Source organism: Hyperoodon ampullatus, assembly GCF_949752795.1.
Source record: "Hyperoodon ampullatus genome assembly, chromosome: 18".
Lineage (NCBI taxonomy): Eukaryota > Metazoa > Chordata > Mammalia > Artiodactyla > Ziphiidae > Hyperoodon > Hyperoodon ampullatus.
The window spans coordinates 3,721,704-3,748,483 of record NC_136931.1 but is presented as its reverse complement, the minus strand read 5'-3'; the positions used below and the strand labels follow the sequence as shown (position 1 = coordinate 3,748,483).

Below are 26,780 nucleotides of genomic sequence, written 5' to 3'. Positions count from 1 at the left end.
GAATCAAACTGCTGAGTCCAATTCCGTCCACAGGAGCAACCTCCACACGCCTCACCCCCTCCCCTTCTGTCCTTCCTCCTGGCCTGAGAAAACCCGAGTCCTGAACCCGCCACTGCACGCTAGGGCGAAGGGACACGCAGACAGAACTCTGCAGTGGGGCCTCGTTTGAAATGACTGGCCACCCATCTCCAGGGGCCCTCGGTGCTGCCCTGCAATCCTCACACTCCCCGGCTCCAGCCGCCCTCTCACTTTCCATCCTGCCCGCCCTCTCCACGCTTTCTCCCCAGCGCCTCGCGGGGCTCCGCGCACTCTACCGCCGCCGCACCCTCTAAGGGGCGCGCTGGCCCTCCCCTCACCCGCACAGGACACGCTTCGGCACCTGTCCTCACCCCTGAGTGACCCCTCGTGCCCTCGCTGTCGGAGCATTCCATCACACTCGATGCAGCGTCTTCCAGCTTAAAAAGAAAACCCTCCCCTGACACCAAATCCTCCTCCAGCTACCAGTCCATTTCTCATGCCCTTCACAACAAAACTTCAAGAATTCCCCGACATCGGCATTAACTGTTCGGGCGGGCGACTATCCCACCCTCTGACACGGCTCACCGAGGCCACCACCTCTGCTCAGCCAAACCCAACGGCCACATCTCAGGCCTCGTCACGTCTAACAAGGGCTAGTCCTTGGGGTGTGTTTATCACTTGGCGTCTGGGATACCACTCTCACCAAGTTCTCCTCTCATCTCCCCGCCTCCTCCAGGCCTTCCTGACCTCGGCACACTGGAGCACAGAGCTCCTGCCCTCAGCCCTTCTCCACCGCCTATACCCGCATCCCACGTGTTCTCACCGCACTTCATTTAAACGCCACCTATGCTCTCAGGACGCCTTCCACACCTAGAATCCCAGCTCAGCCCCTCCCCTGACCTCCTGACTCAGATGCCCCACTGCCCACAATATTGCCACTTGGATGTCTAACAGGCACTTCCAGGGTCGCATGTTCAAACCCCCTCCCGGCTCCCACCCTAGCCCACACGGTCCCTGCGATCTGCCCAGTCTCAGGAGACAGCAGCCCCGCCAGCAACCCTGGTGGGCACCCTCACCTCTTCTCTCTGATCCCACGGTCTGTCCTTCAGCAAATCCCACTGATCCTTTTCTTCAAAATACGCCTAGATGCCAACCGCATCCGCCCGCTTCCAGCAACTCACTGGTCGAGCCACCCTGAGCTCTTGCCGGGCTAACCCCCCACCGCCCTCTCCCCACACTCATCTCCACAGCGCAGACTGAGCCTCTTTCTTTTCCACATCTAAGTCAGAGTATGAAACACCTCTGTTCAAACCCTGCAACGAATCAAAAAGACCGACAACACCCAGTGATGGCCAGGAGCGGAAAACAGGAACTCGTACGTTTCCGCTGGGTTAGAGGAGGGGCTCGACCGCTCTGCAGGGCTCCCGGGCAGTTCCTCACAGAGTGAAGCACCGTCTGCCCTACGAGCTGGCAGTTCCACGACTCTAGGTATTTATTTACCCGAGAGAAATAAAAATACATACCCGCAAAAAGACTCAGACACGACTGCTCAAAGCAGCCTTCTTCACAGTAGCCTAAAATGGGAAGCGACCCAAATATCCACCAACAGAAGGATGGGGGATCCAGCTGTGGAATACTCACACAGCGAAGGAAACACTACTCAGCGATGAAAGAATGACGTAAGGACACGTGCGACAACAGGGGCGAATCTCAACAACAGTATATGATGAATAAGAGAAGTCAGAGAAAAACTGACATGCCAGATGATTCCATTCATATGCCATCCAAGAACAGGTAGAACTAATCTACAGCGGCAGAAGCAGCAGCTGGCTCCCGGGCAGGACCCACGGACTGACTAGTGATTTGCACTCCCTGTCACCGCAGGATTGCCCAAGTGTATGAGAAGCCTCAGGCAAACTGTCTCCGCACCTTCTCTCTGACTCTGGCCCTCCCACGACACAGGCTCTTGCCCTCTGTCACCTGGGTTAGAATAGGCCAAAACTGACAGAAAGGGATGCAGTGGCAACAGAACCAGGGCCTGGTGGGCGGGTGGGGAGGTCCCTGCTTAAAAAAAAGCCCTTCAGAGCAGAAGGGACTGGAGTTTCCTGTCATGTTTCAGGACCACCAGATTCACACATCCCTTTGGGACAGGAAGTAAAGACAAAATGCCCAAGCAATCTTTCTTAAACTGTATTTGAGTGCACCTGGCTCCAAGTGTCCTAGCTTCTAGGAGGCAGGTACCCCTGGGTGATTTCCAAAGGCAAGGGGATAATCAAAATCTCTCAGAGGCTTTTCAAATTTCATATGCCCCCCAACCCCGACCCCAAATAAATGTGACATTCATTCTTTACTAGTAATGAGCCATTCATAGCTCCGGGGTGAGAAAAAGACTGCAACGGTTCAGGATGAAGACCGTGTGCCTCTTTGATGCGGTATTTTCTTTTCGGTTTTTTTCCAACAGCTTTACTGAGGCGTAATCAACATACCATACAATTCACCCATTCAATGGTTTTTAGTATATTCACAGAGTTGTGCACCCATCACTTCAATCAGCTTCAGAACATTTTCATCACCCCAAAAGGAAGCCCATAATGGTTCCATCACCTGCTCAAACCCTCATCCTTAGGCAACCACTAATCTTCTTTGCCTCTGTGGATATGCCTGCTCTGAACAATTCATATAAATAGAAGAATACAATAGTTGGTCTTTGTGTCTGGTTCTTCTCCCACTTAATGTAACATTTTAAAGGTTCATCGGGACTTCCCTGGTGACGCAGTGGTTAAGAATCCGCCTGCCAATGCAGGAGACACGGGTTTGAGCCCTGGTCCAGGAAGATCCCACATGCCGCGGAGCAACTAAGGCCGTGCACCACAACTACTGAGCCTGCGCTCTAGAGCCCGTGCGCCACAACTACTGAAGCCCACGTGCCACAACTACTGAGCCTGCGCTCTAGAGGCCTGTGAAGCCGTCGTGCCTAGAGCCCGTGCTCTGCAACAAGAGAAGCCACTGCAATGAGAAGAACACGCCCAAACTCATTCTATAAGGCCACCATCACTCTAATATCAAAACCAGACAAAGATACCATAAAAAAAAGAAAATTACAGGCTAATATCACTGATGAACAGACACAAAAATCCTCAACAAAATACCGGCAAACCGAATTGAACAATACTCTAAAAGGATCATACACCATGATCAAGTGGGATTATCCCAAAGTTGGAAGGATTTTTCAATATCTGCAAATCAATCAGTGTGATACACCATATTAACAAACTGAAGAATAAAAACCATATGATCGGACTTTCCTGGTGGCTCAGTGGTTAAGAATCCGCCTGCCAATGCAGGGGACACAGGTTCAAGCCCTGTTCTGGGAAGACCCCACATGCCATGGAGCAACTAAGCCTGTGAGCCACAACTACTGAGCCTGAGCTCTAGAGCCCACGAGCCACAACTACTGAGTCTGCGCTCCAGAGCCCACGAGCCACAACTACTAAAGCCCGCGCACCTAGAGCCCGTGCTCCACAACAAGAGGAGCCACCGCCATGAGAAGCCTGTGGACCGCAATGAAGAGTAGCCCCCGCTCGCCGCAACTAGAGAAAGCCCGTGCGCAGCAACGAAGAACCAAGTCAGCCATAAATAAATAAATAAAACAAAAACAAACAAAACCATATGATCATCTCAACAGATGCAGAAAAGGCTTTTGATAAAATTCAACACCAATTTATAATAAAAACTCTCCAGAAAGTGGGCATAGAGGGAACCTACCTCAACATAATAAAGGCCATATATGACAAACCTACAGCTAACATCATACTCAACGGTGAAAGCCTGAAAGCATTTCCTATGAGATCAAGAACAAGGATGTCCACCCTCTCCACTTTTTTTTTTTTTTTTTTGCGGTACGCAGGCCTCTCACTGTTGTGGCTTCTCCCGTTGCGGAGCACAGGCTCCAGACACGCAGGCTCAGAGGCCATGACTCACGGGCCCAGCTGCTCCACAGCATGTGGGATCTTCCCAGACGGGGGGACAAACCCGTGTCCCCTGCATCGGCAGGCGGACTCTCAACCACTGTGCCACCAGGGAAGCCCCACCCTCTCCACTTTTATTCAACATAGTTTGGAAGTCCTAGTCATGGCAATCAGAGAAGAAAAAGAAATAAAAGGAATCCAAATTGGAAAAGAAGTAAAACCGTCACTGTTTGAAGATGACAGGATACTATACATAGAAAATCCTAAAGATGCTACCAGAAAACTACAAGAGCTGATCAATGAATTCAGCAAAGTGGCAGGATACAAAATACATACACGGAAATCTGTTGCATTTCTATACACTAACACGAAAGATCAGAACCAGAAATTAAAGAAACAACCCCATTTACCAGCACATCAAAAAGAATAAAATTCCCAGGAATAAACCTACCTAAGGAGACAAAAGACCTGTACTCTGAAAACTTTAACACACTAATGAAAGAAATCAAAGATGATACAAACAGATGGAAAGATATACCATGTTCTTCAACTAGAAGATCAATGTTGTCAATATCACTATACTACCCAAGTCATTCTACAGAATCGATGCAATCCCTATTAAATTAACAGTGGCATTTTTCACAGAACTGGAACAAAACATTTTAAAATGCGTATGGAAACAAAAAACATGCGGAATAGCCAAAGGAATCCTGACAAGAGAAAACGAAACTTGAGCAATCAGGCTCCCTGACTTCAGACTATACTACAAAAAGCTACAGTAATCAAAAAAAGTATGCTACAGGCAAACACAAAAAATATAGATCAAAGAAAGCTCAGAAACAAACACACAAACTTATGGCCAATTAATCTACGACTAAGGAGGTAAGCCTATACAATGGAGAAAAGACATTCTCTTAAATAAGTGGTGCTACACTGGTACTCAGTGTACAGGACAGCTACATGTAAAAGACTGAAACTAGAACACTGTCTAACAGCATACATAAAAATAAACCCAAACAGAATTAAAGACCTAAGTGTAAGGCTGGGATACTAAAAACTCTTAGAGGGAAACATACGCAAAACACTCTGAAATAAATCACAGCGAAATCTTTTTGATCTGTCTCCTAAAATAATGGAAATAAAAACAAAAATAAACAAATGAGACCTCATTAAACTCAAAAGCTTTTGTAAGCAAACAAAACCATAAAGAAAATGACAAGACAACTCACAGAATGAGAGAAAATATTTGCAAACGTTGTGACCGACAAAAGCTTAATCTCCAAAATTTACAAACAGCTCATGCACCTCAATACCCAAAAAACCAAACAACCCGATATAAAAAGGGGGAAGACCTAAATAGACTTTTCTCCAAAGAAGACATACAGAGGGCCAAGAGGCACATGAAAAGATGCGCAACATGACTAATTATAAGCGAAATGCAAATCAAAACTACAATGAGATATCACCTTACACCAGTCAGAATGGCTAACATCAAAAAGTATACAAACAGGGCTTCCCTGGTGGCGCAGTGGCTGGGAGTCCGCCTGCCGATGCAGGGGACACAGGTTCGTGCCCCGGTCTGGGAGAATCCCACAAGCCGCGGAGCGGCTGGGCCCGTGAGCCATGGCCGCTGAGCCTGCGCGTCCGGAGCCTGTGCTCCGCAATCAGTGAGAAGCCCACGTACCGCAAAAAAAAAAAAAAAAGTATACAAACAATAAACACTGGAGAGGGTGTGGAGAAAAGGGAACCCTCCTATGCTGTTGGTGGGACTGTCAATTGGTACAGTAAGTATGGAAAACACTACGGACGTTCTTTAAAAAACTAAAAATAGAGCTACCATAAGATGCAGCAATCCCACTCCTGGTCATATATCTGGAGAAAACCACGGTTTGAAAGGACACATGCACCCCAATGTTCACTGAAGTGCTGCTTACAAAAGCCAAGACAGGGAAGCAACCTAAATGTTCACGAACAGATGAATGGATAAAGAAGATGTGGTACATATATACACTGGAGTATTACTCAGCCATTAAAAGCAATGACACAATGCCATTTGCAGCAACACAGACAGACATGGAGATTATCATACTAAGTGAAGTAAACCAGATAGAGAAAGACAAATATCATACAATACAGCTTATGTGCAGAATCTAAAACAAAATATGCAAACGGACTTATTTACAAAGTAGAAACAGGCTCACAGACTTAGAAAATAAACTTACAGTTACCAAAGGAGAAAAGTGGAGGGGAAAGATAAATTGGGACTATGGGACTGACATATACACACGACTCTATTTCAAATAAATAACCAACAAGGACCTACCGTATAACACAGGGAACTCCGCTCACTATCCTGTAATAACCGAAATGCGAAAAGAATTTGTAAAAGAGGAGATACATGTATATGTAAAACTGAATCACTACTCTATACCTGAAACTAACACAACATTATTAATCAACAAAACCCCAATATAAAATAAAAATTAAAACCAAAACAAAAGTAAACAAATGGGACCTCATTAAACTCAAAAGCTTTTCACAGCAAAGGAAACCATAAACAAAACGAAACGACAACCTACAGAATGGGAGAAAATACTGGCAAAGGATGGGACCCACAAGAAATCAATCTCCAAAATTTACAAAGAGCTCATGCAACTCAATATCAAAAAAGCAAACAACCCCATCAAAAAATGGACAGGAGACCTAAATAGCCTTTTCTCCAAAAAAAAAAAAACATACAGACATCCACAGGCACATGAGAAGGTGCTCAACATCGCTAATTATTAGAGGAATGCAAATCAGAACTATAATATCACCTCACACCAGTCAGAACGGCCATCATCAAAAAGCCCACAAACAATAAATGCTGGAGAGGGTGCGGAGAAAGGAGAACCCTCCTACACTCTTGGTGGGAATGTAAGTTGGTGCAGCCACTGTGGAGAACAGTATGGAGGTTCCTCAGAAACTAAAACTAGAGCTACCATATGATCCAACAACCCAACTCCTGGGCATATACCCGGACAAAAGTATAACTGAAAAAGATACACGCACCGCTGTGTTCATGGTAGCACTGCTTACAATAGCTGAGACATGGAAGAAACCTAAATGTCCATCTTCATAAAGAAGATGTGGTACGTATATACAATGAAATACTACTTGGCCATAAAAAAGAACGAAATAATGCCATTTGCAGCAACATGGATGCAACTAGAGAGTATCATACTAAGTGAAGTAAGTCAGAAAGAGAAAGACAAATACCATGTGATATCACTTACACGTGGAATCTAAAATATGGCACAAATGAACCTATCTACAAAACAGAAACAGACTCACAGACACAGGGATCAGATTGGGGGCTGCCAAACGGGACGGGCGGAGGGAGAGAGGGATGGACTGGGAGTTTGGGGTTGGTAGCTGCAAACTATCATATTTAGAACAGATAAAAAACAAGGTCCTACTGTTTAGCACTGGGAACTACATCCAACCTCCCGGGATAAACCATAATGGAAAAGAATATGTAAAAAAAAAGAATGTATATATGTGAATCACCGAGTCACTTTGCTGTACAGCAGAGATGCACACAACATTACGCATCATCGATACTTTGATTTTAAAAAACAAATAAAATAATTCCATTTGCAGCAACGTGGATGGACTTGGAGATTATCATACTAAGTGAAGTAAGCCAGACACAGAAAGACAAATATCACATGGTATCACTTATATGCAGAACCTAAAACAAAATATACAAATGGACTTATTTACAAAATAGAAACACACTCACTGACTTAGAAAACAAAGTTATGATTACCAAAGGGGAAAGGTGGAGGGGAAGGATAAGCTGGGAGTATGGGACTGGCATCTACACACTACTATATTTCAAATAAGTAACCAACAGGAACTACAGTGTAACACAGGGAACTCTGCTCACTATGCTGTAATAACCGAAATGGGAAAAGAATTTGAAAAAGAGGAGAGACATGTATATGTATAACTGAATCACTTTGCTGTACACCAGAAAATAACAACGCTGTTAATCAATTAAACTCCAAAGTAAACGAAAAATTAAAACAAAAATAAACAAATGGGACCTCATTAAACTCAAAAGTTTCTGCAAGCAAAGGAAACCATAAACAAAACGAGAAGACAGGGCTTCCCTGGGGGCGCAGTGGTTGAGGGTCCGCCAGCCGATGCAGGGGACGCGGGTTCGTGCCCCGGTCCGGGACGATCCCACGTGCTGCAGAACAGCTGGGCCCGTGAGCCATGGCCGCTGAGCCTGCGCTCCGCAATGGGAGAGGCCACAACAGTGAGAAGCCCGCGTATCGGAGGAAAAAAAAAAAGTATACAAACAATAAATACTGGAGAGGGTGTGGAGAAAAGGGAACCCTCCTATGCTCTTGGTGGGACTGTCAATTGGTACAGTAAGTATGGAAAACACTATGGACGTTCTTTAAAAAACTAAAAATAGAGCTACCATAAGATGCAGCAATCCCACTCCTGGTCATATATCTGGAGAAAACCACGGTTTGAAAGGACACATGCACCCCAAAGTTCACTGAAGTGCTGCTTACAATAGCCAAGACAGGGAAGCAACCTAAATGTTCACGAACAGATGAATGGATAAAGAAGATGTGGTACATATATACACTGGAGTATTACTCAGCCATTAAAAGCAATGACACAATGCCATTTGCAGCAACACAGACAGACATGGAGATTATCATACTAAGTGAAGTAAACCAGATAGAGAAAGACAAATATCATACAATACAGCTTATGTGCAGAATCTAAAACAAAATATGCAAACGGACTTATTTACAAAATAGAAACAGGCTCACAGACTTAGAAAATAAACTTACAGTTACCAAAGGAGAAAAGTGGAGGGGAAAGATAAATTGGGACTATGGGACTGACATATACACACGACTCTATTTCAAATAAATAACCAACAAGGACCTACCGTATAACACAGGGAACTCCGCTCACTATCCTGTAATAACCGAAATGCGAAAAGAATTTGTAAAAGAGGAGATACATGTATATGTAAAACTGAATCACTACTCTATACCTGAAACTAACACAACATTATTAATCAACAAAACCCCAATATAAAATAAAAATTAAAACCAAAACAAAAGTAAACAAATGGGACCTCATTAAACTCAAAAGCTTTTCACAGCAAAGGAAACCATAAACAAAACGAAACGACAACCTACAGAATGGGAGAAAATACTGGCAAAGGATGGGACCCACAAGAAATCAATCTCCAAAATTTACAAAGAGCTCATGCAACTCAATATCAAAAAAGCAAACAACCCCATCAAAAAATGGACAGGAGACCTAAATAGCCTTTTCTCCAAAAAAAAAAAAACATACAGACATCCACAGGCACATGAGAAGGTGCTCAACATCGCTAATTATTAGAGGAATGCAAATCAGAACTATAATATCACCTCACACCAGTCAGAACGGCCATCATCAAAAAGCCCACAAACAATAAATGCTGGAGAGGGTGCGGAGAAAGGAGAACCCTCCTACACTCTTGGTGGGAATGTAAGTTGGTGCAGCCACTGTGGAGAACAGTATGGAGGTTCCTCAGAAACTAAAACTAGAGCTACCATATGATCCAACAACCCAACTCCTGGGCATATACCCGGACAAAAGTATAACTGAAAAAGATACACGCACCGCTGTGTTCATGGTAGCACTGCTTACAATAGCTGAGACATGGAAGAAACCTAAATGTCCATCTTCATAAAGAAGATGTGGTACGTATATACAATGAAATACTACTTGGCCATAAAAAAGAACGAAATAATGCCATTTGCAGCAACATGGATGCAACTAGAGAGTATCATACTAAGTGAAGTAAGTCAGAAAGAGAAAGACAAATACCATGTGATATCACTTACACGTGGAATCTAAAATATGGCACAAATGAACCTATCTACAAAACAGAAACAGACTCACAGACACAGGGATCAGATTGGGGGCTGCCAAACGGGACGGGCGGAGGGAGAGAGGGATGGACTGGGAGTTTGGGGTTGGTAGCTGCAAACTATCATATTTAGAACAGATAAAAAACAAGGTCCTACTGTTTAGCACTGGGAACTACATCCAACCTCCCGGGATAAACCATAATGGAAAAGAATATGTAAAAAAAAAGAATGTATATATGTGAATCACCGAGTCACTTTGCTGTACAGCAGAGATGCACACAACATTACGCATCATCGATACTTTGATTTTAAAAAACAAATAAAATAATTCCATTTGCAGCAACGTGGATGGACTTGGAGATTATCATACTAAGTGAAGTAAGCCAGACACAGAAAGACAAATATCACATGGTATCACTTATATGCAGAACCTAAAACAAAATATACAAATGGACTTATTTACAAAATAGAAACACACTCACTGACTTAGAAAACAAAGTTATGATTACCAAAGGGGAAAGGTGGAGGGGAAGGATAAGCTGGGAGTATGGGACTGGCATCTACACACTACTATATTTCAAATAAGTAACCAACAGGAACTACAGTGTAACACAGGGAACTCTGCTCACTATGCTGTAATAACCGAAATGGGAAAAGAATTTGAAAAAGAGGAGAGACATGTATATGTATAACTGAATCACTTTGCTGTACACCAGAAAATAACAACGCTGTTAATCAATTAAACTCCAAAGTAAACGAAAAATTAAAACAAAAATAAACAAATGGGACCTCATTAAACTCAAAAGTTTCTGCAAGCAAAGGAAACCATAAACAAAACGAGAAGACAGGGCTTCCCTGGGGGCGCAGTGGTTGAGGGTCCGCCAGCCGATGCAGGGGACGCGGGTTCGTGCCCCGGTCCGGGACGATCCCACGTGCTGCAGAACAGCTGGGCCCGTGAGCCATGGCTGCTGAGCCTGCGCTCCGCAATGGGAGAGGCCACAACAGTGAGAAGCCCGCGTATCGGAGGAAAAAAAAAAAGTATACAAACAATAAATACTGGAGAGGGTGTGGAGAAAAGGGAACCCTCCTATGCTCTTGGTGGGACTGTCAATTGGTACAGTAAGTATGGAAAACACTATGGACGTTCTTTAAAAAACTAAAAATAGAGCTACCATAAGATGCAGCAATCCCACTCCTGGTCATATATCTGGAGAAAACCACGGTTTGAAAGGACACATGCACCCCAAAGTTCACTGAAGTGCTGCTTACAATAGCCAAGACAGGGAAGCAACCTAAATGTTCACGAACAGATGAATGGATAAAGAAGATGTGGTACATATATACACTGGAGTATTACTCAGCCATTAAAAGCAATGACACAATGCCATTTGCAGCAACACAGACAGACATGGAGATTATCATACTAAGTGAAGTAAACCAGATAGAGAAAGACAAATATCATACAATACAGCTTATGTGCAGAATCTAAAACAAAATATGCAAACGGACTTATTTACAAAATAGAAACAGGCTCACAGACTTAGAAAATAAACTTACAGTTACCAAAGGAGAAAAGTGGAGGGGAAAGATAAATTGGGACTATGGGACTGACATATACACACGACTCTATTTCAAATAAATAACCAACAAGGACCTACCGTATAACACAGGGAACTCCGCTCACTATCCTGTAATAACCGAAATGCGAAAAGAATTTGTAAAAGAGGAGATACATGTATATGTAAAACTGAATCACTACTCTATACCTGAAACTAACACAACATTATTAATCAACAAAACCCCAATATAAAATAAAAATTAAAACCAAAACAAAAGTAAACAAATGGGACCTCATTAAACTCAAAAGCTTTTCACAGCAAAGGAAACCATAAACAAAACGAAACGACAACCTACAGAATGGGAGAAAATACTGGCAAAGGATGGGACCCACAAGAAATCAATCTCCAAAATTTACAAAGAGCTCATGCAACTCAATATCAAAAAAGCAAACAACCCCATCAAAAAATGGACAGGAGACCTAAATAGCCTTTTCTCCAAAAAAAAAAAAACATACAGACATCCACAGGCACATGAGAAGGTGCTCAACATCGCTAATTATTAGAGGAATGCAAATCAGAACTATAATATCACCTCACACCAGTCAGAACGGCCATCATCAAAAAGCCCACAAACAATAAATGCTGGAGAGGGTGCGGAGAAAGGAGAACCCTCCTACACTCTTGGTGGGAATGTAAGTTGGTGCAGCCACTGTGGAGAACAGTATGGAGGTTCCTCAGAAACTAAAACTAGAGCTACCATATGATCCAACAACCCAACTCCTGGGCATATACCCGGACAAAAGTATAACTGAAAAAGATACACGCACCGCTGTGTTCATGGTAGCACTGCTTACAATAGCTGAGACATGGAAGAAACCTAAATGTCCATCTTCATAAAGAAGATGTGGTACGTATATACAATGAAATACTACTTGGCCATAAAAAAGAACGAAATAATGCCATTTGCAGCAACATGGATGCAACTAGAGAGTATCATACTAAGTGAAGTAAGTCAGAAAGAGAAAGACAAATACCATGTGATATCACTTACACGTGGAATCTAAAATATGGCACAAATGAACCTATCTACAAAACAGAAACAGACTCACAGACACAGGGATCAGATTGGGGGCTGCCAAACGGGACGGGCGGAGGGAGAGAGGGATGGACTGGGAGTTTGGGGTTGGTAGCTGCAAACTATCATATTTAGAACAGATAAAAAACAAGGTCCTACTGTTTAGCACTGGGAACTACATCCAACCTCCCGGGATAAACCATAATGGAAAAGAATATGTAAAAAAAAAGAATGTATATATGTGAATCACCGAGTCACTTTGCTGTACAGCAGAGATGCACACAACATTACGCATCATCGATACTTTGATTTTAAAAAACAAATAAAATAATTCCATTTGCAGCAACGTGGATGGACTTGGAGATTATCATACTAAGTGAAGTAAGCCAGACACAGAAAGACAAATATCACATGGTATCACTTATATGCAGAACCTAAAACAAAATATACAAATGGACTTATTTACAAAATAGAAACACACTCACTGACTTAGAAAACAAAGTTATGATTACCAAAGGGGAAAGGTGGAGGGGAAGGATAAGCTGGGAGTATGGGACTGGCATCTACACACTACTATATTTCAAATAAGTAACCAACAGGAACTACAGTGTAACACAGGGAACTCTGCTCACTATGCTGTAATAACCGAAATGGGAAAAGAATTTGAAAAAGAGGAGAGACATGTATATGTATAACTGAATCACTTTGCTGTACACCAGAAAATAACAACGCTGTTAATCAATTAAACTCCAAAGTAAACGAAAAATTAAAACAAAAATAAACAAATGGGACCTCATTAAACTCAAAAGTTTCTGCAAGCAAAGGAAACCATAAACAAAACGAGAAGACAGGGCTTCCCTGGGGGCGCAGTGGTTGAGGGTCCGCCAGCCGATGCAGGGGACGCGGGTTCGTGCCCCGGTCCGGGACGATCCCACGTGCTGCAGAACAGCTGGGCCCGTGAGCCATGGCTGCTGAGCCTGCGCTCCGCAATGGGAGAGGCCACAACAGTGAGAAGCCCGCGTATCGGAGGAAAAAAAAAAAGTATACAAACAATAAATACTGGAGAGGGTGTGGAGAAAAGGGAACCCTCCTATGCTCTTGGTGGGACTGTCAATTGGTACAGTAAGTATGGAAAACACTATGGACGTTCTTTAAAAAACTAAAAATAGAGCTACCATAAGATGCAGCAATCCCACTCCTGGTCATATATCTGGAGAAAACCACGGTTTGAAAGGACACATGCACCCCAAAGTTCACTGAAGTGCTGCTTACAATAGCCAAGACAGGGAAGCAACCTAAATGTTCACGAACAGATGAATGGATAAAGAAGATGTGGTACATATATACACTGGAGTATTACTCAGCCATTAAAAGCAATGACACAATGCCATTTGCAGCAACACAGACAGACATGGAGATTATCATACTAAGTGAAGTAAACCAGATAGAGAAAGACAAATATCATACAATACAGCTTATGTGCAGAATCTAAAACAAAATATGCAAACGGACTTATTTACAAAATAGAAACAGGCTCACAGACTTAGAAAATAAACTTACAGTTACCAAAGGAGAAAAGTGGAGGGGAAAGATAAATTGGGACTATGGGACTGACATATACACACGACTCTATTTCAAATAAATAACCAACAAGGACCTACCGTATAACACAGGGAACTCCGCTCACTATCCTGTAATAACCGAAATGCGAAAAGAATTTGTAAAAGAGGAGATACATGTATATGTAAAACTGAATCACTACTCTATACCTGAAACTAACACAACATTATTAATCAACAAAACCCCAATATAAAATAAAAATTAAAACCAAAACAAAAGTAAACAAATGGGACCTCATTAAACTCAAAAGCTTTTCACAGCAAAGGAAACCATAAACAAAACGAAACGACAACCTACAGAATGGGAGAAAATACTGGCAAAGGATGGGACCCACAAGAAATCAATCTCCAAAATTTACAAAGAGCTCATGCAACTCAATATCAAAAAAGCAAACAACCCCATCAAAAAATGGACAGGAGACCTAAATAGCCTTTTCTCCAAAAAAAAAAAAACATACAGACATCCACAGGCACATGAGAAGGTGCTCAACATCGCTAATTATTAGAGGAATGCAAATCAGAACTATAATATCACCTCACACCAGTCAGAACGGCCATCATCAAAAAGCCCACAAACAATAAATGCTGGAGAGGGTGCGGAGAAAGGAGAACCCTCCTACACTCTTGGTGGGAATGTAAGTTGGTGCAGCCACTGTGGAGAACAGTATGGAGGTTCCTCAGAAACTAAAACTAGAGCTACCATATGATCCAACAACCCAACTCCTGGGCATATACCCGGACAAAAGTATAACTGAAAAAGATACACGCACCGCTGTGTTCATGGTAGCACTGCTTACAATAGCTGAGACATGGAAGAAACCTAAATGTCCATCTTCATAAAGAAGATGTGGTACGTATATACAATGAAATACTACTTGGCCATAAAAAAGAACGAAATAATGCCATTTGCAGCAACATGGATGCAACTAGAGAGTATCATACTAAGTGAAGTAAGTCAGAAAGAGAAAGACAAATACCATGTGATATCACTTACACGTGGAATCTAAAATATGGCACAAATGAACCTATCTACAAAACAGAAACAGACTCACAGACACAGGGATCAGATTGGGGGCTGCCAAACGGGACGGGCGGAGGGAGAGAGGGATGGACTGGGAGTTTGGGGTTGGTAGCTGCAAACTATCATATTTAGAACAGATAAAAAACAAGGTCCTACTGTTTAGCACTGGGAACTACATCCAACCTCCCGGGATAAACCATAATGGAAAAGAATATGTAAAAAAAAAGAATGTATATATGTGAATCACCGAGTCACTTTGCTGTACAGCAGAGATGCACACAACATTACGCATCATCGATACTTTGATTTTAAAAAACAAATAAAATAATTCCATTTGCAGCAACGTGGATGGACTTGGAGATTATCATACTAAGTGAAGTAAGCCAGACACAGAAAGACAAATATCACATGGTATCACTTATATGCAGAACTTAAAACAAAATATACAAATGGACTTATTTACAAAATAGAAACACACTCACTGACTTAGAAAACAAAGTTATGATTACCAAAGGGGAAAGGTGGAGGGGAAGGATAAGCTGGGAGTATGGGACTGGCATCTACACACTACTATATTTCAAGTAAGTAACCAACAGGAACTACAGTGTAACACAGGGAACTCTGCTCACTATGCTGTAATAACCGAAATGGGAAAAGAATTTGAAAAAGAGGAGAGACATGTATATGTATAACTGAATCACTTTGCTGTACACCAGAAAATAACAACGCTGTTAATCAATTAAACTCCAAAGTAAACGAAAAATTAAAACAAAAATAAACAAATGGGACCTCATTAAACTCAAAAGCTTCTGCAAGCAAAGGAAACCATAAACAAAACGAGAAGACAGGGCTTCCCTGGTGGCGCAGTGGTTGAGGGTCCGCCTGCCGATGCAGGGGACGCGGGTTCGTGCCCCGGTCTGGGAAGATCCCACGTGCCGCGGAGCGGCTGCGCCCGTGGGCCATGGCTGCTGGGCCTGCGCGTCCGGAACCTGTGCTCCGCAGCGGGAGAGGCCACAACAGTTAGCGGTCCGCGTATCGCAAAAAAAAAAAAAAAAAAAAGGGGGGGACGGGAGACGTAAATAGACTTTTCTCCAAAGAAAACATACAGATGGCCCCAGGCACATGAGAAGATGCTCAACGTCGCTAATTATTAGAGAAATGCAAATCAAAACTACAATGAGATATCATCTCACACTGGTCACAATGGTCATCACCAAAAAGTCTACAAATAATAAAGACTGGTGAGGGTGTGGAGAAAAGGGAACCCTGCTACACTGTTGCTGGGAATGTAAACTGGTACAGCCACTATGGAAAACAGTATTGAGGTTCCTTAAAAAAAAAAACTAAAAATAGAGCTACCATATGACCCAGGAATCCCACTCCTGGGCATATATCTGGAAAAAAAACATGATTCGAAAGGATACATGCACCCCAACGTTCATTGCAGCGCTGCTTAAAATAGCCAGGACATGAAGCAACCTAAATGTCCTTTGACAGAGGAATGGATAAAGAAGATGTGGTACATATATACAATGGGGTATTACTCAGCCATTAAAAGGAATGATATAATGCCATTTGCAGCAACACAAACCTGGAGATTATCATACTAAGTGAAGTAAGCCACACAGGGAAAGGCAAAGATCATATGATACGGCTTCATGTGGAATCTAAAACAAAATATATAAATGGACTTATTTACAAAACAGAAACGGACTCACAGACTTAGCAAACAAACTTATGGTTACCAAAGGAAAAAGATGTAGGGGAAGGATAAATTGGGGAGTGTGGGGTTGACATACACAGTAAGTTTCCCACATACAAACGAGTTCCGTTCCACGAGGGCATTCGTAGCCCCATTTGTTCAGAAGTCCAACGAAGTTAGCGTAGGTACCCAACTAACACAATAGGCTATATAGTACTGTACTGTAATTGGTTTATAATGCTTTTCACACAAATAATACATAAAAGCAAACACAAAAAATAAAGAAACATTTTAAATCTTACAGTACAGTACCTTGAGAAGTACAGTAGTACAGTACAACAGCTGGCATACAGAGCTGGCATCGAGTGAACAGGCAAGAAGAGTTCCTGACTGGAGGAGGGAGAGGAGGTGGGACATGATAGAGCTGAAGGACCGTCAGCAACAGGAGATGGAGGGCGAGCTGCAATTTCACTCACGCCTGACGTTCACGGCACAGGTTCTGGTTCTTTGCTGGATCGATTCTATCTACCCTCTTGAAAAAATGATCCAGTGATGTCTTGGTAGTGGTTCTTTTTATCTCCTCACAGATGACACGGTAGCACTGGATTGCATTCTGATCGGCTGCTGCAACCTTCGTGTACCGTTCTGTGTTAGGGTCCTGTGCCTCAAAAACCAACAGTGCCCCCTCAGTAAAGAAAATCCCCTTGCAATTTCCTGTGTTGTGAATCTCTTCGATTCTTCAGTTACTTCTTCCTCTTGTCTTTGTCCTTTCTCAGGACCTCCAATTCCATCAGGTCTTCAGTAGTGAGCTCCTCGTGTTGCACAGCAAGGAGTTCAATGAAGTCGTCCTCTTGCAGATCTAGCTCCAGCCTCTCGCTGAGGGTCACTACGTTGCTGAAGACCTCTTTGGACTCCTCATCCACCTTCTCAAATCCAAGAAAATTGTGAACAAACTGTGGGCAAAGGTTCTTCCAAACCCCATTCATGGTGATGGCCATAACGGCATGCCAAGAAAAGTCAATCTTTTTTACGGTCATGTAGATGTTACAGTCCTTCCAGAACTGTCACAAAGTTGTTCCTGCTTGGTCACTCGCCTTTACTGCCTGACGAAAAGCGTGACGTAAATAATATTTCTTGAAAGTCGCTATAACTCCCTGGTCCATATCCTGGATGAGCGACATGGTATTCAGTGGCAGATGCACTACTTTGACGTTGGGATGAAAGTCATTCATGAATGGGGGGTAGCCCGGATCACTGTCGAGCGGCAAAAGAATGTTGAACGGGATGTCCTTCTCCAAGCAATGTTTCTCTACCTCTGGGATAAAATGGTAGAAAAACCAATCCTGGAAAATGGCCTGTATAACCCAGGCTTTGGGGTTACTCTTCCACACAAAAGGAAGAGAGCCCTTGGCTACGTTTTTAAGGGCTCTTGGGTTCTCTGAATGATAAACAGAGGCTTCAGCTTCATATCACCAGAAGCATTGCCATCAAACAACAGAGTTAGCCTACGCTTTGCTGCTTTACAGCCCAGCATCAACTTTTCCTCCTTACTGATGTAACTTCAGTCTGGCATCCTCTTCCAGTACAGTCCTGTCTCATCCACATTAAAAACCTGCTCGGGTAAATACATGCCTTCAACAATAATTTCTCAGTGTTTCAGGAAATTCCCGGGCAGCTATTGTATCTGCACTCACTGCCTCACCACTTACTTTTACCTTGTGAAGTTGGCTCCAGTCTTGAACTGATGAAACCAGCCGTGGCTGGCATTAGAAGATATGCCCTCTGATTCTTCACCGTGTTGCTTCTTCAAGTCTTCATAAAGGCTTTTGGCTTTCTCTTGAATCAGAATTAAACTGAGCGGGACTCGATGCTAATGCTGATCCGTCATCCACATACTGAGAAGTTTCTGCATCCCCTCCATCACTTTTCCACGCTTCTTTGATATTACTGTCAACATCATCGGCACAGCAGACTTCACATGTTCCATGATCTTGTCCTTGTTCTTCAGGATCCTGCTGGTGGTTGAACGATTCTTGTTATGAGAATGAGCGACATCTGCCATCTTTTCGCCTCGCTCCACTCTCTCAATTATTTTCACTTTTGTTTCCACTGTTATTGCCTGGCACTTCTTAGCAGTACCAGCCACATCACCACTGCTTTTATGCTTGCTTCCGGACATCCTGAGCTTGAAATAAAGATACTGTACTAGTGTACTCTATACAGTAAAGTACACCAAAACACAACCACTTCTAGAGGATGCACGCACATGGCAATGTACGCCAGACACGTGAATTAACAGACGTGACTGGACACGTGAACGCACGTTCCCATCTTTGAAAGTTCGCAACTTGAAGGTTCATATGTAGGGACTTACTGTACACACTACTATATTTAAAATACATAACCAACAAGGACCTACTGTACAGCACAGGGAACTCTGATTAACATTCTCTAATAACCTAAATGAAAAAAGAATTTGAAAAAGAGTTCATACATGTATAACTAAAACACTTCATTGTAAACCTGAAAATAACACATTGTTAATCAACTATACTCCAATATAAAATAAAAATTAAAAACAAAAAGGGACTTACCTGGTGATCCAGTGGGAAAGACTCTGAGCTCCCAATGCAGGGGACCCTGGTTTGATCCCTGAACAGGGAACTAGATCCTGCATGCATGCCAAAACTAAGAAGCCTGCAGGCCACAACTAAGAAGCCCACATGTCAAAACTCAGAAGCCCGCATGCCACAACAAAGACCTGGCACAGCCAAAACAAATAAATAAAAAATAATAATAGTAAATAAATTTTTTAAAATTAAAACAAAAACAAAAACAAAAAAACAAATGGTACCTCACTGAACTCAAAAGCTTCTGCAAGCAAAGGAAACCATAAGAAAAATGACAAGACAACCCACAGAATGGGAGAAAGTATTTGCAAACGATGTGACCAACAAAAGATTAATCTCCAAAATTTACAAACAGGTCGTGTAGCTCAATATCGAAAAAACAAACAACCCAATAAAAAAATGGGTGAAGATCTAAATACACTTTCTTCCAAAGAAGACATATAGATGTCCACAGGCACATGAAAAAATGCTCAACATCGCTAATTCTTAGAGAAACGCGAATTGAAACTACAGTGAGATATCACCTCACACCAGTCAGAATGGCCATCATCGAAAACTCTACAAACAATAAATACTGGAGAGGGTGTGGAGAAAAGGGAACCCTCCTACACTGTTGGTGGGAATGTAAATTGGTACAGCCACTATGGAGAACAGTATGGAGGTTCCTTAAAAAACTAAAAATAGAGTTACCATATGACCCAGCAATCCCACTACTGGTCATATATCTGGAGAAAACCATGGTTTGAAAGGATACATGCACCCCAATATTCACTGCAGTGCTGCTTACAATTAGCCCAGACATGTCAGCCACCTAAATGTCCATCAACATATGAATGCATAAAGATGATGTGGTACATATATACAATGGAGTATTACTCAGCCATTAAGAAGAATGAAATAATGCCATTTGCAGCAACACAGACAGACCAGGAGATGATCATACTAAATGAAATAAGCCAGAAAGGGAAATACAAATACCATGAGTTATATGTGGAATCTAAAATATGGCACAAATGAACCTACCTACAAAACAGAAACAGACTCACAGACATAAGAGATCATACTTGTGGTTGCCAAGGGGGAGGGCGGTGGGGGAGAGGGATCAACTGGGAGTTTGAGGTTAGCAGATGTAAACTATTATATAGAGGATGGATAAACAGCAAGGTCCTACTATACAGCACAGTGAACTATATTCAATGTCCTGGGATAAAGCATAATTGAAAAGAATATAAAAAATGAGTGTATGTGTATAAATGAGTCACTTTGCTGTACAGCAGACAGTGGCACAACACTGTAAATCAAATATACTTCAATAAACAAAAATATTTTTTTTAAAAACCTTGAAAAATCTAGTCCATTTCCAGCAAAAATCAAATTTCTAAGGAAAATAAGGGAATATTTAAAGCTTCTATTATGGGAAAAAATGCACTATGGAAATGCCTGTCTTGCCACAAAAATGATCTAATGTACCACTCTTTAAGAAAAAAAGAAAAAAAAGTAATGTATATATGTGTACACATGTGAGTCACTTTGCTGTACAGCAGAGATTAGCACAACACTGTAAATCACCCATGCTAGCACAGGGAGGTCAGCTCGGTGCTCTGTGACCACCTAGAGGGGTGGGACAGGGAGGGTGGGAGGGAGATGCAAGAGGGAGGAGATATGGGGATATATGTTTACATATAGCTGATTCACTTTGTTATACAGCAGAAACTAACACACCATTGTAAAGCAATTTTACTCCAATAAAGATGTTTAAAAAAATCACCTATGCTTCAATAAAAAAAATTTAAAAATAAAAAAAGAACGAAATAATGTCATTTGTAGCAACATGGATGAACCTGGTGATTAACATACTAAGTAAAGTAAGCCAGACAGAGAAAGACAAATATCATATTGCTTATATGAAGAATCTAAAAAAAATGAGAGAAATGAACTTATTTACAAAACAGAAACAGACTCACAAGACTTAGAAAACAAACTTATGGTTACTAAAGGGGAGAAATGGAGATGAGGGATAAATTTGGAGTTTGGAATTGACATATACACACTACCATATCTAAAATAGATACCCAACAAGCACCTACTGTATAGCACATGGAACTCTGCTCAATATCCTAGTAATCTAAATGGGAAAAGAATTTGAAAAAGGATAGATACATGTTTATGTATAACTGAATCACTTTTCTGTACACCTGGAATTAACACAACATTGTTTTGTTTTGTTTATTTATTTATTTGGCTGCGTTGGGTCTTTGTTACCGCACGCCAGCTTCTCATTACGGTGGTTTCTCTTGTTGCAGAGCACGGGCTCTAGGCGCGTGGGCTTCAGTAGTTGTGGCATGCGGGCTCAGCAGTTGTGGCTTGCGGGCTCTAGAATGCAGGCTCAGTAGTTGTGGCACACAGGCTCAGGAGCTCCGCGGCATGTGGGATCTTCCTGGACCAGGGCTCGAACCCGTGTCCCCTGCACTGGCAGGCGGATTCTTAACCACTGCGCCACCAGCGAAGTCCCAAACAGAACACTGTTAATCAACTATACTCCAATATAAAATAAAACTTAAAAATAAAAATAAACAGACAGGACCTCTTTAAACACAAAAGCTTTTGCACAGCAAACAAAACCATATACAAAATGAAAAGACAACCCACAGAATGGGAGAAAATATTTGCAAATGATGTGACCAACAAAAGATTAATCTCCAAAATTTAGAAAGATCTCATGCAGGTCAATACCAAAAAAAAAAAGAAAGAAAGAAAAACCAAACAACCCCATCAAAAAATAGACAGGAGACCTAAATAGCCTTTTTTTCCAAAGAAAACATACACACGTCCACAGGCACATGAGAAGATGCTCAACATCTCTAATCATTAGAGAAATGCAAATCAAAACTACAATGAGATATTACCTCACACCAGTCAGAATGTCCACCATCAAAAAACCTACAAACAATAAATACTGGAGACGGTATGGAGAAAAGGGAACCCTCTTGCACTGTTGGTGGGAAAGTAAATTGATACAGCCACTATGGAGAAGAGTACGGAGGTTCCTCAGAAAACTAAAAATAGCATTACCACATGATCCAGCAATCCCACTCCCGGGCATCTACCAGGACAAAACTTAATTCGAAAAGATCCATGCACCCCAATGTTCACTGCAGCCCTGTTTACAATAGCCCAGACATGGAAGCCACCTAAATGTCCATCGACAGAGGAATGGATAAAGAAGATGTGGCACATATATACAATGGAATATTACTCAGCCATAAAAAGAAACGAAATTGAGCTATTTGTAATGAGGTGGATAGACCTAGAGTCTGTCATACAGAGTGAAGTAAGTCAGAAAGAGAAAAACAAATACTGTATACTAACACATATATATGGAATTTAAGGGGAAAAAAATGTCATGAAGAACCTAGGGGTAAGACGGGAATGGAGACACAGACCTACTAGAGAATGGACTTGAGGATATGGGAAGGGGGAAGGGTAAGCTGTGACAAAGCGAGAGAGACGCATGGACATATATACACTACCAAGCGTAAGAAGGATAGCTGGTGGGAGGCAGCTGCATAGCACAGGGAGATCAGCTTGGTGCTTTGTGACCACCTAGAGGGGTGGGATAGGGAGGGTGGGAGGGAGGGAGACGCAAGAGGGAAGAGATATGGGAACATATGTATATGTATAACTGCTTCACTTTGTTATAAAGCAGAAACTAACACCCTTGTAAAGCAATTATACTCCAATAAAGATGTAAAAAAAAAAAAAAAAGATGTGGTACATTTACACAATGGAATATTACTCAGCCATTAAAAAAGAAAGAAATAATGCCACTTGCAGCAACATGGATGGACCTGGAGATTATCATACTAAGTGAGGTAAGTCAGACAGAGAAAGACAAATATATAATATTTATATGTGGAATCTTAAAAAATTGATACAAATTAACTTATTTACAAAACGTAAACAGACTCACAGACTTAGAAAACAAACTTATGGTGACCAAAGGGGAAAGGTGGACGGGAGGGATAAACTGGTAGTTTGGGGGTGACATATACACACTATGATATTTAAAATAGATAATCAATAAGGACCTACTGTACAGCACAGGGAACTCTGCTCACTATTCTGTAATAACCAAAGTGGGAAAAGAATTTGAAAAAGAATAGATACATGTATATGTACCTGAATCACTGTGCTGAACACCTGAAACTACCACAACACTGTTTATCAACTATACTGCAATATAAAACTAGAATTAAAATAAAATAAAAGCTTGTGGAAATATCTTAAAATCAAAACCAGAACTAGAATTTGTAGACACACCCCAAACGACCATTACTAACAGTGGTCCGCGGCCTCTCGCAGCTGAGGCTGGGAAGCATTCATTGATTTCACCTGATGAGCGACGCTGCGTCCGTGGAAGGACCGCTTGCCTCCACCCGCGGGAGGGCGACCCCGGCCCCCACGGCCCGCCTCCCCCACCACACCCCGCTCCCCCTCCACACCCCGCTCCCCCTCTACGTCCTCACCCACGTCCATCCACTCGGGGGGGAGCAGCCGACACTTCTGTCTCTGTTTCAGGTTGATCGCCAGCCACAGAGGCACCTGCACTGGTAAGCCGGGGTTGAAAGGCCCCAGGTCGCCCTGCAAGCAAACACACACACACACCGTCCCTCAAAACTGCATCGCTGGACCTCTGCTGTCCACGGGCTGAAGCCCGAGCGCGCTCTCGGCCACACCGCGCCCCACCGCTCATTTGCGCTGGGTCCCGAACGCCGCCCGACGACACCTGTGGGCGCTGGACCCGCCGCCCAGCCCCCCTCCCGGAAGCGGGAACCGACCAGGGAGAGCCGGAGGCCCGGCGGGTCTCACCCCGATGAGGTAGATCTTGTCCAGACTGAAGTTCGGGATAATGGTGACCAGCTCCTTCTCGGCCAGAAACTCCACCTCGGCCGCGTCCATAGTGGGGCCCGCGGCCAGTCCGGGACTCGCCGCCGCCTCCGGCCCCTCAGCGTCCGGGAAGACGCGCTGCAACCGCCGCTTTCCCGCCACCGAGCAATGCCCAGCCTCTGGCCGGAAGGAGCCTCGGCCGGCCTATAGAAACGCAGCGTCCTCCACGGGGCGGCGGAAGGCGGGGACAGCGGATGCTACGAGCCCGCGGATTGGCGAGCCTGAACGAGGCTGCGAGCAGACCCCGCCCCGCTCGTGGGCAGGCCCCGCCCCCTCCCGTGTCCCGGCCCTGCCCCTCCCGTGGGCAGCACACCTGGCGCCGCCGGCTCACCTGCACCTAGTACAGCCTTCGGTGTCCCTTCACCCGCCCCGGGCGCCCGCCCGCCAACACCGCGAGTCAAACTGCGGGTGGGCTTCGGGGCCAGGAGTAAATGCATGTAATTGGTCACAGCGTGACCTGGCTACACAGACGCGGCCCCGGGCCGCAGCGGAGCGAGCGAAGGCGTTGCTTCAACTTAACAATCTTCTGCCTTCCCTGTACACGGGGTTAATATCTATAAAAATGAAGATTCCTGGGAATTCCTTGGCGGTCCAGTGGTTAGGACTCCGCGCTTTGGGCCCGGGTTGATCCCTGGTTGGGGAACTAAGATCCCACAAGCAGTACGGTGCGGCCAAAGGAAAAAAAACCGCAGATTCTTCCACTGCATCCACATATTCCAATTCGGAAACCGCAGGGGAGAGGCTCACCATTCGCACTTTGGCAGACTCCCCAGGTGAGACTTGTGAAGGGGCAAGTTGCCCACCTGGGGCAAATAACGTATTGATGAGCTCATGTGTTGGCCAGTCCGGGTGCCCTCTATACCGTGGGCTCACGTGAACCTTTACAACAGGGGTTCTAAGACCCTCCTCTGTCAGCATCCCCGGGGAGATTCCGAATGTTCACATGCACACACCTGCAGGCTTGTGATTCAGGGGTCTGGGTGAGGACAGTGTTGATTTTAATCAGGGATTTTGATGGGGTGATAATAGGTCAGGAAAACTTCCTGGGAGGTGAAGCAGCTAGAAGAGAACTGGGTGGGGGTGGGTGGGGGGGTTAGGAAGGGCCGGGGGGCGGGAGTTGAGTTCAACACCATGATCATTAGGCTCTGAGAAAAAGCATATGTGACAGGAGGATTTCAGGCTTCTAGATCCCAGCAGGAAAGCTGTCTCACCCCGGAAAACGGCACGCTTTCCTCTCTAACCACCCTGAAACCTGCCCCATGTCAGGTTGCCGGGAAATGAAATAAGGCCGTAATTCAGTTCTGCTCGCTCGCATGGCCTGGAAAGTTGTCTGTTGTTTATCTGCATTGGAAGCTGTCATTGCAGGCCTGGAGATTTCCTTCATTGTGTCATTTATGAAGACAAATACTTTCAAAGAAAATAAAAGATCCCTCGGGATGCTGTGTGAGAGAGCACGTGACCACTCTGAACTTCAGTCTCTTCATCTGCAAGCGAGGTAGGAAGAGGAGTACCCAGGGGGGTTGGGGAGGAGGGGAAGCTGTAGGCCACCTGGCCCCTCCTAAAATAGAAGCTCCCTCAGTCATCTGCAGAGAGTGTGTGCCAGCTTGTCTGGGTTTTGACTGATGGGGGAATGTTTTCTTGACTGGCAAATATCTGTGTTTCAAATTTGGTGAGGCTTCCCTCCCTGATTTTCGCAAAAATTTTTGTAAAAGAGCAAAGGAAAAAAGCTGGCTGGAAAGCTGAGATTCAGAGAGGCCTCAGCAGAATGAGCAGGAGAACCAGCAGAGCCCGGTACCTTGGTGTCCTCATGGGTAAGGTGGGGACAGTGCCGCTGCTTACCTTGCAGGGCTGCTGGGAGAACAAGACAAGGGGGGTGCAGCTTTACACACTGCAAAATGGTGGCGTCCTGGAGTCTCAAACTTGAGCAGACACCAAGGTCCTTAGGGGGCTTCTTAAAGCAGCGCAAATCACAATAGCCAGCAGGTGGAAATACCAAATGTCCATCAGCTGAGGGTTGGATAAACAACATGTGGTCCATACTTATTACGGGATATTATTCGGCCATAGACAGGAATGAAGCACTGGTGCATGCTACAATGTGGAGGACCCTTGAAAACATTATACTACATGAAAGAGGCCAGACACAAAAACCATATATGATTCCATTTATATGAACTGTGCAGAAGAGGTAAATCCATAGAGACAGGAACTAGATTAGTGGTTACCAGGGTTGAGGGAGGGGGGGCGGAGTTTCTTTTGAGGTTGATGGAAATGTTCTGGAATTAGACAGTGGTGGTGGTTG

At 43.6% G+C, this 26,780-nt stretch overlaps 1 protein-coding gene across 1 annotated transcript in view; it reads right to left on the bottom strand.

Annotated features, from left to right (window-relative positions):
* GINS2 (GINS complex subunit 2) overlaps positions 1-24,490 on the bottom strand; it is a gene marked incomplete at its 5' end in the record, with an annotated part of 28,815 nt that extends 4,325 nt beyond the window's left edge. Inside the window, 2 exons of the mRNA XM_079723229.1 lie at positions 24,058-24,172; positions 24,401-24,490. Of these exons, the coding sequence (XP_079579355.1) occupies positions 24,058-24,172; positions 24,401-24,490 (205 nt within the window). The remainder of the gene's footprint in view (positions 1-24,057; positions 24,173-24,400) is intronic.
* Positions 24,491-26,780: the final 2,290 nt, after the last annotated feature.